At 42.1% G+C, this 13,124-nt stretch overlaps 1 protein-coding gene across 4 annotated transcripts; it reads left to right on the top strand.

Moving 5' to 3' along the window:
* The first annotated feature begins 1,638 nt into the window (after nucleotides 1–1,638).
* CLDN12 (claudin 12) lies at nucleotides 1,639–12,893 on the top strand. 4 transcript variants are annotated; one of them, XM_071805145.1, is made up of 4 exons: nucleotides 1,658–1,769; nucleotides 2,483–2,578; nucleotides 4,539–4,605; nucleotides 7,401–12,893. In XM_071805145.1, the coding sequence occupies exon 4, from the start codon at nucleotides 7,429–7,431 to the stop codon at nucleotides 8,164–8,166; it is 738 nt and encodes a 245-aa protein (XP_071661246.1). In that variant the 5' UTR covers nucleotides 1,658–1,769; nucleotides 2,483–2,578; nucleotides 4,539–4,605; nucleotides 7,401–7,428; the 3' UTR covers nucleotides 8,167–12,893. The 4 variants fall into 4 exon arrangements, with proteins under 4 accessions (XP_065687464.1, XP_071661246.1, XP_071661247.1 ...); XM_065831392.2 differs by lacking the exon at nucleotides 2,483–2,578 and having other exon boundaries at nucleotides 1,639–1,769; XM_071805146.1 differs by lacking the exons at nucleotides 1,658–1,769; nucleotides 2,483–2,578 and adding an exon at nucleotides 1,921–2,018.
* The last annotated feature ends 231 nt before the right edge of the window (nucleotides 12,894–13,124 follow it).

Genomic DNA, 13,124 nt, shown 5'->3' with positions numbered 1-13,124 from the left:
GGCTAACATGGTTTTGTGAAAGCTAAATGTGGGCTGTCAGCAATTTTTGATATGCCATTTATTTCGTAGTCAAAAAAAACATTTTTTTGCTGCACTTCTGGAACACCAGTCTTAATCTTATACATAAATGAGGGGAAAAAAGTTTGAAGCAGGAGCCAGGTTGGCTTTATTTCAGTTGTGTATGAAGTGTTCTATGAGCTTCAGCACTGAATGGATAATGATTAATTGCAACACAGAGCCAGTCGAGAGCTGTAGCTTGCAGGACTAGTTCCCTTTGCACTTCTGGTGGAGTTGACCCATTCTGGCAGCAAAGTGCCCACACAGCTGCTCATGCCCCAGGACTGGGAAGAACAGAATGAGAAAATGCAAGGTAACTTGTGGGTTCAGGCTTAATAGGTGAGGGAAAGAAGAGGAAGAAAAAAAAAAAAAAAGGCAAAACCAGGCACTTGATACCTACCACCCCCAGGCTGATACCTGACGCTCTCCCAAGGAATGGCTTTGATAAGACCAAACCCCAGTTCAATATATTCATCAGTGACTTGGATGAGGGAATAGAGTGCACTGTCAGCAAGTTTGCTGATGACACCAAGCTGGGAGGAGTGGCTGACACGCCAGAAGGCTGTGCTGCCATCCAGCGGGACCTGGACAGGCTGGAGAGTTGGGCAGGGAAAAATTTAATTAAATATAACAAGTGTAGAGTCTTGCATCTAGACAGGAACAACCCGAGGTTCCAGTATAAGTTGGGGAATGACCTGTTAGAGAGTGGTGTAGGGGAAAGGGACCTGGGGGTCCTGGTGGACAGCAGGGTGACCATGAGCCAGCACTGTGCCCTTGTGGCCAAGAAGGCCAAGGGCATCCTGGGGTGTATTAGAAGGGGTGTGGTTAATAGGTCGAGAGAGGTTCTCCTCCCTCTCTACTTTGCCCTGGTGAGACCACACCTGGAATATTGTGTCCAGTTTTGGGCCCCTCAGTTCAAGGACAGGGAACTGCTGGAGAGAGTCCAGTGCAGGGCAACGAAGATGATTGAGGGAGTGGAGCATCTCCCTTATGAGGAAAGGCTGAGGGAGCTGGGGCTCTTTAGCTTGGAGAAGACTGAGGGGTGACCTCATTAATGTTTATAAATATATAAAAGGTGAGTGTCACAAGGATGGAGCCAGGCTCTTCTCAGTGACAACCAATGGTAGGACAAGTGGCAATGGATACAAACTGGAACACAGGAGGTTCCACTTAAATTTGAGAAGAAACTTCTTCTCAGTGAGGGTGACAGAACACTGGAACAGGCTGCTCAGGGAGGTTATGGAGTCTTCTCTGCAGACATTCAAAACCCACCTGGACACATTCCTGTGTAACCTCATCTAGGTGTTCCTGCTCCGGTGGGATTGGACTGGATGATCTCTCGACGTCCTTTCCAATCCCTAACTTCTGTGAAGTGCTGGTGAGAGTAACGGCGCCGGCGCCTATAACCGTACTGATGTATTTGAGGAACGTCTTATAAAGCATCGTTTTTGCCAGCCGCGGGGCTGCGTGCGGATCGCGCACCGTAGCGACAGACGCAACCGGGCGTGCAGGCCGCCCCGGGGAGCCAGGGACGGAGCTCTGCCTTGCGGGGCGTGCTGGGAGTTGTAGTGCGGGCGGGGTGTGGCTGCGGGCAGCGCGGCGGCGCGGGACTGCAGTCCCACAACCCCTCGCGCCTCCCGCGGCCCAGAGGAGCCGGCGGCGGCGATGGGGCCTGTTCGGTGCGCTCCCGGGCTCTGACGGGACAGCGACCGGTGAGAGCGGGCGGTTGGTGTGGGAACGGATGCGGCTCCGGCGGGAGCTGCCCCGCGGCCGCCTGGCGCAGCTGAGGGGCTGCCGGCCCGGCGCGCTGCCGCCGAGAGGACTGTGCGCGGGGGCGCCCGCCGCCGTTTGGCCGGGGAGTGGGGGGTGGCTTCTGCGGCCCTTCCCGGTTCTCCCGGGCAAGTCTGGCTCCGCAGCGCGGCCGGTCTGGTGCGCTTGGGCTGGGAGTTCGCTCCCCGCCGGTGGGTATCGGATGGCGGGGACCCGCTCGGCAGCTGCCGGGCACCTCGGGGGGAGCGGGGGTGTGTGTTTGTTTGTGTGTGGTTTTGTGTGTCCTCTGCTTCGGCCTCGGCCGTGCGACATGGGTTTTTTTCCAGATCGACTAGTAAAACAGAATTACCTGTGCTGCAAGTTTTTCTCGAAGCTCCTAATGTATTTACTAGGAATGTTAATTCTAATCTTTTATGTCTGGAATCGGTTTTTAATAGGAGTTTTGTAAAATTGAAACTGTGTGATTGATTTTTTTCTAACAAAAAAATTGACTTGGTGGCACTGATTCTGTATAATTTACTCCCAGTTGGTTTCCTCTTCTTGGTGGTCAGTTCTCTACAACTCTTAATACTTTTTTAAACTGGTAATACTGTTGTGGATAGTTTGAGGATGCATTTGTTGATAAGTTGTGTTTGTCGTGACCTCCCTCCTGCAGGGCTCTGGAGAACAGAGGTGCTTCTCAGGCTACGATCTTCTCAAGGCCATGCAAGGGAACAGAGCTGGCTTTGCTCATCACTGAGCTGTCTCTCTAGTAAATACCTTTTTAAAATTTGCTTTGTTTTTTTAGCTTATAGGCTGTTCATGATTTACCAGCTTTAGCAAGAATCTCTCATTACAGCAATGTGGATCTTTAAAATAGGAGCTGTGGTGAAATCTGTCCCTGAAGTATTATTAGGTATTATATTATTATTGTAGTATTTTAGTATATGATATTATATAGTATTATTAGGACTGGTAACTTTTGTGGATCAGATATAAGAGCTGTAAAATGCTTGGGGTGTAAGAAGCATAAGTCTAGAATCTAAGACAAGAGAAAGTTTCACCAATGCTGGCTGAAATGTGCTTTCTTCCCTTGGACAGCTAGTTCAGAAGTGGCTGAGGTCCCTAGTTATTCAACACCACTAGAGACAGCAAAATGAAGTCAGATGGACTAAACAGCTAAAGGAAGAGAAAAAAAAAATCTCGATATCTGCAGAAAATGAGTCTTTTCTGAGTTGGATTTTTTCAAATATTTAATATCTGCCCTGCATCTGTTTATTACAACAGCTTGTGGTCACAGGTTTTCATTATTTAATGGGAGTGACGTTTGGGCTGGACACAGCTCCCTTTCTGACAGGTTTGTTTGCCAATAGTAATTTTCTAGTTAATTATGGTTGTTACTGAGCTCTGGCTGGTGTTTAGGGGTGTGAACCTGCAGAGGGAAATCTGTATGATTATCTTGGCTTCAGTTGCTGATAAATGCACAGAAAGCTTGAAAATTGCTCAGAAGTGTTAGTGAATAAAAGCAGCCGCTCTGAGCTGTGCAGTAATACTTTTTTTTTTTTTTAGATCCAAACTCTTCTTCTTCTAAGTTTATATTTCTTCTCCAAATGCAACTGAATGTGTTGATGCTGACCTCTACAGCCACACGTTGTTAGTTTGCCCAAACTGCTTAATTTACTCAGAGCAGCTTTGGTTGATTAACATAGCCGTAGAAGCGGGATGCTTCATTTGACTGTGTCTGAGCTTCTGTGTTTTATATGCAATTGCATTCATATTGGAGGACTACAGAGTTTGAAATGCACTTTCTCATTTAGTGAAAAATTTGGATTGTATGAGTGTGTTCTGTAAGGTCACTCTCTTGCCTAGATGGTTCGATAAAAGAATTTCATTGATGTTGCATCCCAGAAGACTACACAGATATGGATGTTATGATGCAGGTTTTGATGTAGGTCACTTTGAATAAACTCTTATGTTCTCATACATGTTAGTACAGCCAACTCACCTTCAGATTGTAGCTCTTAAAGTCACATGATGACATGCTTGTAGGCCTGACACTGTCCAGTAACAAAGTTATTTTCTTAGTATGACCTGCAGAGCTGCTCTTGGACTCTGTGGTGTGGATCCCAGATGTGAGCGTAAGGAGCATCTGTGAGAGGATCCTTTCTCTTCCTCTGGAGAAGCTGGACAGCCATTGAAAAGGCATCAGCAGTACTTCCTGCCTTTCTCCTTTTTCCTTCAAGCCTTTGTGTAGAAGCCAGGAAGGAATAGAGAACCACAAGTTTATAAACAGTTCAGAGTCAGTGTTTTGTTCTCTGACATTAGAAAAATCATTGCACCCCTTCCTCCCTGCTTTCAAGTGCAGCCTGAAACCTAGCATCTGAAATAATAATTTTATATGACTTTATATGGATTTCTTTGCTAGAAACATAAAATTCAGGATGTGAACGTCTCTGTATCTTGGAACACCCATAAGAAAGGGAGTTTTTTGCACCCTTCTTACATGTTGCATGAACACAGATGAGTAGACAGAGAACATGCTCTGGGAGAAGAAGAAAAGTAGTTTGAGTTTTGCTTTTTTAAATAAGAAAAAATTGTAGAAAGGCGATGGAGTTGGCCTGATGGAAACATATCTGAAACATATCCTCATTTCTGAATTACAGCGTAAACGCTGTTGCTGGAATAGCATGAAAGAGATGTGATGTTGACTCTCACCTTGTTCTGTTTCCTAGATCCAGTAACACCTTTTTCCTGCTTCTAAAAGTTGCTAAAGTTTCTCTTGATTTGAACACACCACTGGTGAGTACACTGAATCCTTCTTAATTAAGACAACATCTGTTTTGTTACTGTCTTCATCAGGGATTTGTAACTGAAGCTGTAATTACTGCTATGAAGCTAGCAGTATTTGCAAGATGGAATGGCTTTCACCTGATGGGGGGTGATCATGGATAACTTACCTACGGATTCAATTTTCCTTGGTACCCCCTAATGGGAAAATGAGCTATTTTCAATGTCTTTCCCTTCCTACCTGAAGAGAAGCACTGAGGACTTGTTTTGTTTTTGTTTTTCTTTTTTAAATTTTAAAAACAGGGAAGAAAACCAACACAAAACATCTCCAAAAACCAAATAACAACAACAACCAAAAAAACCCCAAAACAACTCCAAACCAACTAAGCAACCTAAAAAAAAATCAACAGTAATAAAAAACCCTACCCTTGGTGCATCTTCCAGGAATGGCCAGCAAAATCAAGGTATGCAGGGTGGCCTGAACACACCTGACAACCGCAGGATCAACTAGAGACTAAAGTCTTCTGTCCGTGTAACTGGTACAGAAGAGGTAACAGAAAACCACAGGTTTTCGCATGCTGCCCTGAATTGTGGCTGTGTAGTACTTGGCGTAATTATATTTTGATAATGTAGAAGAAAATACCCAATTTTTGTTCTTCACTCCTCTTGTATTAGAGAATATGGGTGAACCTCACTTAACTTTTTGCCCACCATTTGTTAACTCTGCCCAAATTTTCATCGTCTACTATTGCAAATGAATTTGCAGAAACAATGGTTTCTGAAAACAGTCACGCTTGTGCTTATTGCAGCCGCTCTCTCAGAGTCTGCCCTGCCTGCATGGAAGTTTTATCCAGGCAAAGACAAGCCCTTTATGGAAGAGTAGAACTATCAAGCTCAAGGAGAACAAAATTTGATGCTATATTAGATTTACCCCTCAAGCTCATTTGTCATAGTTCTGTTTCCTTGAAAGTTGGTTGCGTTGACCTTACTGAAGATGAGGTTAAGCATACTATTAAATCAATTATGATGGAAATAAGTCTTAGGTCCCCCCTACCTGGAGGTATTCTGTTAATGACCCGCTATCTGAAAAGGTTACTGCCATAAGAACAGCAGCTTGCCCACGCTCAGCTATTCTTAGCAAAAACACAATGCCATCTTTTTGATGAATAAGGTGCGTTTTTAGCAGAATTATGGTTGTTATTTCTTTTCAGCAATGCTGCTTTAAAAGATTATGATGAGCAGTTAAATGCTACCCGCATACAATTGCAGTCCTTCAGGGGTAGATGGCAAAAAAAGTAAATAAAAATCCTTTCTTACAAAACAAATTTGGCTTTATTTGTCTATAAATCAATAAAATAGTGACTAGCTGTGTAGCTTGATAGTGCTTGTAGTCTGCTTCCAGTATACGTGGAAATTCCGTATCTGAAAAATTCCCTTGGCTTTTGAAGTTTGCAGGTGTAGAAAGATAATAAGGGATCAGATCTGATTTTTCTCTTTGGTTGCAACCATGTCTGTGACTTTTTGGAGATTCAGTTATTTGTATATGCTTTAGGTAGAACTTCTGGTACCTAAGGAGTTGTTTTGTGACTTTAGACAAATCAGCACAATGCAGAATAATGATTTGGAGAAAATTTAAGTACGAGTTTATGACTCTGAGAATTGTCAAAGTTTTTGCTCATGTTTAGGTACTACAATTTTTAGTGTCCTGCTTCAAGTGGATGTGGATGCTCAGTGACTATTATGTATTAGGCCTCTTTAAAGTATCTTGATAATGTCGAAGAAAATAAAATACCTAATTTTTGTTCTTCTGTCCTCTTATATTAGAGAATATGGGTGAACCTCACATAACATCTTGCCCACCATCCAGTGACTATTATGTATTAGGCCTCTTTAAAGTATCTTGAGCACCCAGAGATGGGATTACTCAAATTGAGTCTTTTTAAAATTTTTTTAATTTTTTTTTTTTTTTGAAGACCTATCATTGGGGCTGTTTCCCTGGATCTCTGCAGGCAAGAGGCTACACTAGGTACACAGACAGTGGTTACATTGAACAGGAAGCTGTATTCTTTAATGCTTCATCTGAAGAGGAAGATATGAAAGCTGAAAAGCCATTTGCTTTCTGGAATTGTTCATGTGCTTGGACAGCTGGATTTGAAAGGCAGAAGTAATGTGGAAGAACTGTTAATTGTTTTTGAAAAAAATACTAGTAAATTACTTCACAGAGCCTTCTCTGCTAGGTTGCAGCTCTCATCAACAATTTGGCATATAGAAGATGTGTATAACTGCCTGGATGTGTGTTTCTTGTCCAGCCTAGTGATGGTGGTTTTAAGTAATTCCCTTGTACTCATGCAGCAGTGTGGTAGGACTGAATGCATGCTGTATTATTATGTTATGTATGGGCTAGAGAGAAGGAGCTGCCGGTTGAGGGGTAGGTGAACTTCTTACATCAAGTGCACTTGGTGATTCACCTTCTCCACCCAGACTCTGTTGAAGTCCATTCAGTGGCACAAGGTGAAAGGCTGTGTAGGGTCACATGTTGAAATGCTCCTTTTTGACCTTGAACACAGTGAATTTAGCCATCTGTCAGCTGAGTGACCATAACAATCTGTGAAATAATCTGAGATTTCATTAAAGCATGAACTTGGAAGTGTTACTTCCACGTAAGTGTGTAAGACACAGAAGGTGCCAGAGTTACTGCCTACCAGCTACCGCACAAGTTTATTAATCCAGCACAAGTCAAGTGGAGTCAGTCCTGTGTCTATATACTTGCACCTACCGATTTTTAAATTCTTAATTTTTCTTCTTAGTTGCAGGAAACAACTTCCGTGGGCAAGAATGGGCTGCCGGGATGTACATGCAGCAACAGTACTGGCTTTCCTCAGTGGAACAGCCTCCATAGCTGGACTCCTTGCAGCAGTTCTGCTCCCCAACTGGAGGCAAATGAGACTGTACACGTACAACAAGAATGAGAGGAATGTGACCGTTTACACTGGACTCTGGATTAAGTGTGCTCGCTTTGATGGGAGCAGAGACTGTGTGATATATGACCCACAGTGGTACACTGCTGTCGATCAACTGGATTTGCGCGTTCTTCAGTTTGCCCTTCCACTGAGTATGTTCACCGCTGCCTCAGCTCTGTTTCTCTGCCTGATTGGCATGTGTAACACAGCCTTTGTATCCACCGTGCCAAACGTCAAATTGGCCAAATGCCTTGTAAACAGTGCCGGCTGCCATCTCGTGGCAGGTCTCTTGTTCCTACTTGCTTGTGCCATTTGTCTCACTCCATCCATCTGGGTCATTTTTTATAACAATTATCTTAACAGAAAATACGAGCCTGTCTTTAGTTTTGACATCTCCGTATTTATTGCCATTGCCAGCGCCGGCGGTCTGTTTTTCACTTCAGTTCTCCTGTTCCTGTGGTACTGCGCATGTAAAAGCCTCCCTTCCCCTTTTTGGCAGCCCCTCTATTCCCATGTCCCCAGCATGCACAGCTATGCCTCTCAGCCATATTCTGCACGCTCTCGCCACTCTGGCATAGAAATTGACATTCCTGTTGTGACACATGCATCTTAAGATACAGTGTTGGAAGCCAAGTTGTGCTCATTCAAACTGTGAAAATTGCAGGCTTGATTCTCTCTGCTGCCTTGCACTGAGCATAATCCTTTGTAAGGTGAAGTTTCTAAAGGTGCAAAGCAATGGAGACCTGAGTGCAGCAAGTCCATTGCTGTTCTCATGTGTTACTTTCTGACCAACTTCTTTTTTCTTTTTTAACTCTGAGCTCACTACAGACAAACTTGCTGCTAATGCTGGGACAGTGCACTAACAATAGGATCCGTTCATCCTCTCTGCTTAGTGAGATCAAAGCGGGTTGCTATTTGATAAGCTGCTATTAGATTCTGATCCTGTTGTAGGAGCTACACAGGTTGACCTTTGCACCCACGTGTTACACAAATGCAGACAGTGGAACTGGGTGCAGAAGGTTCACTGAGTTTCTTGTTCATCTAGACACACATTTTAAGATGTGATGTCTGAAAAGGGTATTTGGCAGACTCATTCAGTTCTGTAGCACTGATCTTTGTTTTCCACTGCATACACAAAAAGCTACCCGCTTATGAACTTGTGTAATAGAATTAGTGGCAAATTACCTTTTATTTTCAAAGTAGCTATCAGAAGAGATAAAACTGATTTAACTAATAATGTTCTTCTGTACTGTAGTAGCACTTCGTGAATTACTAGAGGCTAGAAACTTTTTAGTGGATTTTGTTTCTAGCCTTTTTTAATAAGTTAGCAAATTCACTACATCTTTTTTATTCATTAAAACAAAACTCACTTGTATTTTAAAATTCTTTTTAGAAGCTTGAATATTGTATTTGAAGGCCATCTTAAAGATGGATTTTAAAGTAGGCTTTAAGAGTGTTATTCAATTCTGGAGAGAAATGTTACTCACTGCAAAATGGATTAAGAAAACCATGAATTCTGAAGGCTATGAAAGATTCTTCTGGAATGCTGTACACAAGCTAAAACAACATCTCTCTAGGAAGGGGATTATAACCCTGGGGAGAGATTTTTTAAATCTAGATACTTTTTTTCTTTTTAATGTATATAGAAGTAACAGTGAGCTTGTGTTTTTTTCAGGGTTGATCTTTATGGTTGTTGGACTTTTCATGCTGTAGCTTATTTAATTACTGATTAAGACTTAAACTTTTCAGCCTTGTTCTTCAATACCTTTTAAGTTGAGCCATTTTAAAATCCAGTTATTTCTTTTGCTGCCACCCCACAACTGGAAAAAGTTTTCCATTCCTATTTCCTGTAAGGTAAAGTTTTGAATAATTTGTGAGCTTTACCTTGTTGCTTTACAAGGATGAGGAGGGATTACAAATTCCCAACCTGGGATGTCTTTGAATCATTTTTTTTTCCCTTCTAGAATGCAAAGCAGCTGAGCCCTGAGGATCAAAGCTTTTAAATGTGGGCACTAAAATTACTTGGAAGTTTAATGACAGGGAGTTGAACAGTGTTATAATTAAGGCAAGTATTTGATTTGCTCAGATTTTTAGCAAATTGAGATCTTGTGTTTAGGATGTCATTTCAGTAATGAAAGTTAATTTTGATTGGTGGCATTCTGGAGCTTTGTATTTCATTAATCCCAGAACAAAATTGCTTTGCTGGAAAAAAAAAGTCAAATAGAGTTCTTTAATTCCTGCAAATTCATCTGACGTCCTGAAAATCAGTGTTTCCTTCTCCATGCATTAGAAATAGAACAAATGCTGTGCTGGGCAAATCTTGTTCTGTTAATATACTGTTATCACACAGAGTGTAAGAGGCATCATTTTGTCTTTACTGGTAGGACTTCAGTGAACTGAGGAAGCTGATTTCTGTCATAAATTCCCAGCATAGTCAGTAAAATGACAGGCCTTTCAGGTGGAGTGCTTGGTTAAATTGCAGTCTAAGGAATGAACGCTGTAGATGATAAAGAATACTTAAGGAGATGAGTCTCCAAAGTTACCTGAATTTAGTACCCTTTTCGGTTTACAAGGTATGATGTTAGATGAAGTATCTCTTTTGTTTTAATCAAATAATGACTTGTATGGGATTAGAACATGAAGCCTGCTTTTTTTTTTTCCTTAAAAATTGAATGTTGCTTTACAGTTACTCTGGTTCTCCAACCTTAGACCCAGTTGCTGTTTCAACTGCCTGTGTCCTCAAATGCTTTGTCAGGTCAAAGCAAAGGGACCGCTGGTTTGTAATTTTATGTCAGCTTGCTTCCTCATCACTCACAGTGTCTTTTCTTCTTTGTGCCTTGCTTAAGTTATGAGTTGGCCAGTAAATGTTCGTTTACAGTCAGTTTCTGGTATGCTTTTTGAGCCTGTATTTACAAAGCATTTTGATAATTTTGAAGGGATGATGAATACATCTCTCGATTACTTTAAAAGGAGCTGATTCTTCAACATCTCCAGAGCAAGAAAGGCAGCCTGGCAAACTGATGTTTTTTACAGAGAGTAAATGCAGCCAGTGTTTTGTTCTGTATACTTTAAATAACAGATGTCTCCAACAGCTCTTTTGTATTCTGACTTTGATTTTTATGCACTAGACTTTCAATCAGTATTTGCTGCTGCCTAATCTGGTAACTTGTTGCTTTTAAAATTGTGTCTTTTCAAAAGTCTGAAATGGATCTGAGTTATGAAAAATGGGGATCCAAAAGTTAGTGGATGCCAGTGTAGGTTTCAGTTAAGGTCATCTTTATCAAAGAGACTGTGTCATATTGCATCACCAAAGCACAGCTGGCTTTCTTTCAGCAGTGCTGTTAATGTGAGTTTCTGCTGGATCCTAAGTGAAATTAACTGCAAGTGCTGCGTTGTTATTTCTCCTCCTTTACAGAAGAGGTAGCCAACCTGTGACACTTGGGCTGAGTGCCATTCCAGCATGTTTCTCTTGCTAAGGTCACCATCGTGCCCAGCGGCAGGGCTGGGGAGGGGGGACAGGCCACTCTGTGTTTGGGGAGAAGATATGTGTGTCCTGCATGTATCTGCCGAGGTGCAGCCGCTGTGAAGCAGTTGCCATGTCTGCCTCTGACCAGCTGCTCCTGCCTTGGCACTTTGCTGTGTGCGGGACAGTGCTCTGGGTCTTCAACACAGGGAGATTTTAATTTGTGGCTCGTGCAGTTACAGGTTGGGTGCTTGGGGTTACAGGAATCTGTATTTTTTTTCAAGCAATTCCTGTCCAGCTTCTTAAGTTGTGTTTAATTACAGTGGTTCTTTTTATGTGCAACACAAGATATGTATTTTTAATAAAACCTTCTCATAGAGATGCAGTTTATTTTGATTAATTTTGTGGAAAACAGTAAATGCTAGCATATGAAAGACTTTACCTTTTTTGGTGTTGACCAGACTTGCCAGACAATTTCAGGTGCTTTAACAGGCTTAAAATGTTGGGTATACTGCATTTTAACTCCCTAATTTTATAGGACTCCTGCTTTAAACAAAACAACTCCAGAAAACCCTGAAGCAACCCTTCTGCTGCCTTCTGAAAGCTTGACTGTTATTTATAATTGCCATTTACTTTTATTGTAAGCTAGTCTTAAGAAGTTCTAAGATTCCTTTTTCCTCTACAAGTGCAGAGCTGAGAACGTTTCCCTTGCAAGTAACTGGGAGGCTCAGCCTCACAACTGGCTCTGCGAGCTCAATGGCACAGCGGCAGCCGCAACATGGGAGGTTTCTGGCGTGGTGGCTTTGTGAATACAGAGGTGCTGGTGGGGCTTTCAGCAGTTCTTTTGTCAGCTGTCACTGGGTTACAGAGTTCATCATTCATTATGGTACATCAGTTCCAGTTAGTTCGCATGTGCACTCCCAAACACCATGTGGCTGCACCTTAATTAGCCAAGGAGTTATGAGAACCTTGAGAACCACTAATCTTGGCAGCTGATGCCTGTGTGCCTCACTTGAGAAGTCATCTGAGAGCTGTAATTCTCTCAGGCTCTTGGCACTCATCTGTTTAGAGCTCCTGTAGGAGATCTTGAACACTGGGCACAAAAGAATTTGCTTGGACTGAATTTCAGTACTCACAGTAAGATTCAAACACATCACACAGAATTTTGGGTTTAAAACGCAGGGAAAGAACTCAAAAAGGTCTTACTAGACAGATAACATGAAAACAACATAATTTGATGAAATATGCCTCTGAGCTGCTTGAGTATGCATACTGAAGTACAAAAAACCCTGCAGCTTTTGAGTTTGACACTCAAGTCAGCTAAGCAAGGTACTGTTTCTTAAGAAAAAATGTTGCCTTTGACAGTTTCTGTCCCTAGAAAACTGTCCTTTTCTTCCAAGACCCTTTCTATATGTCATAACTGCCTTTGTTTCATGGGCAACCCCATTCCCGAAGGAATTCCCAGCTTTCCAAGCCTGGGCAAGTCTGTTCTCTGGGTCCAGGTTTCCACAGCAGCCCTCAGTAGGCATCTTTTACAAGACACTGTCTCAGGTGACACTTTTTTTTCAGGGCACCAGAGATGGCATGAGGGTCTGGAAAAGCTTCTGTATGGTCTATCGTAAATAACACAGCCTACAGCTGGACTTGCTTGAATGCTATTGTAAATCAGCAAACTAAAATTGATCATGCTTCCTAGATTAGCCCTGGAAATTATTTTTTTTCTCAGAGTTATTTTTACAAAGTTTTGTATTTCATTTTGTTATTGATAATTCTCTACTGTAGCAATTTACCATATTTTATTTGGTTTATTTCTGTGCCCAGCTGTCATTTCTTTCTCCTAACAGGAATAAACACAAGTTCCTAATGGCTGAAAGCTATTCATTTGTTTTCTTGAGCTCTTAAACTTTCCCATATGGCTTGAAGTGATTAATATGTTTCCTGAAAATATTCTCAGTGTCCAACCACGATGCATTTTGTGTCTTTTGCTGGATAAGTGTGTAACTGTGAATGAACACAAGAAGGGAGAGTGTAGCGGAAGGCACAACTTCCTTTTCCATTGGCACAAGCATGAAGGAAAACACCAGAAATTTGGACATCAGGTTTAAATT

The sequence above is a fragment of the Patagioenas fasciata genome, chromosome 2, assembly GCF_037038585.1.
Source record: "Patagioenas fasciata isolate bPatFas1 chromosome 2, bPatFas1.hap1, whole genome shotgun sequence".
Lineage (NCBI taxonomy): Eukaryota > Metazoa > Chordata > Aves > Columbiformes > Columbidae > Patagioenas > Patagioenas fasciata.
Note: the sequence above shows the minus strand (reverse complement) of the source record. Positions and strands in the feature narration are given on the sequence as shown.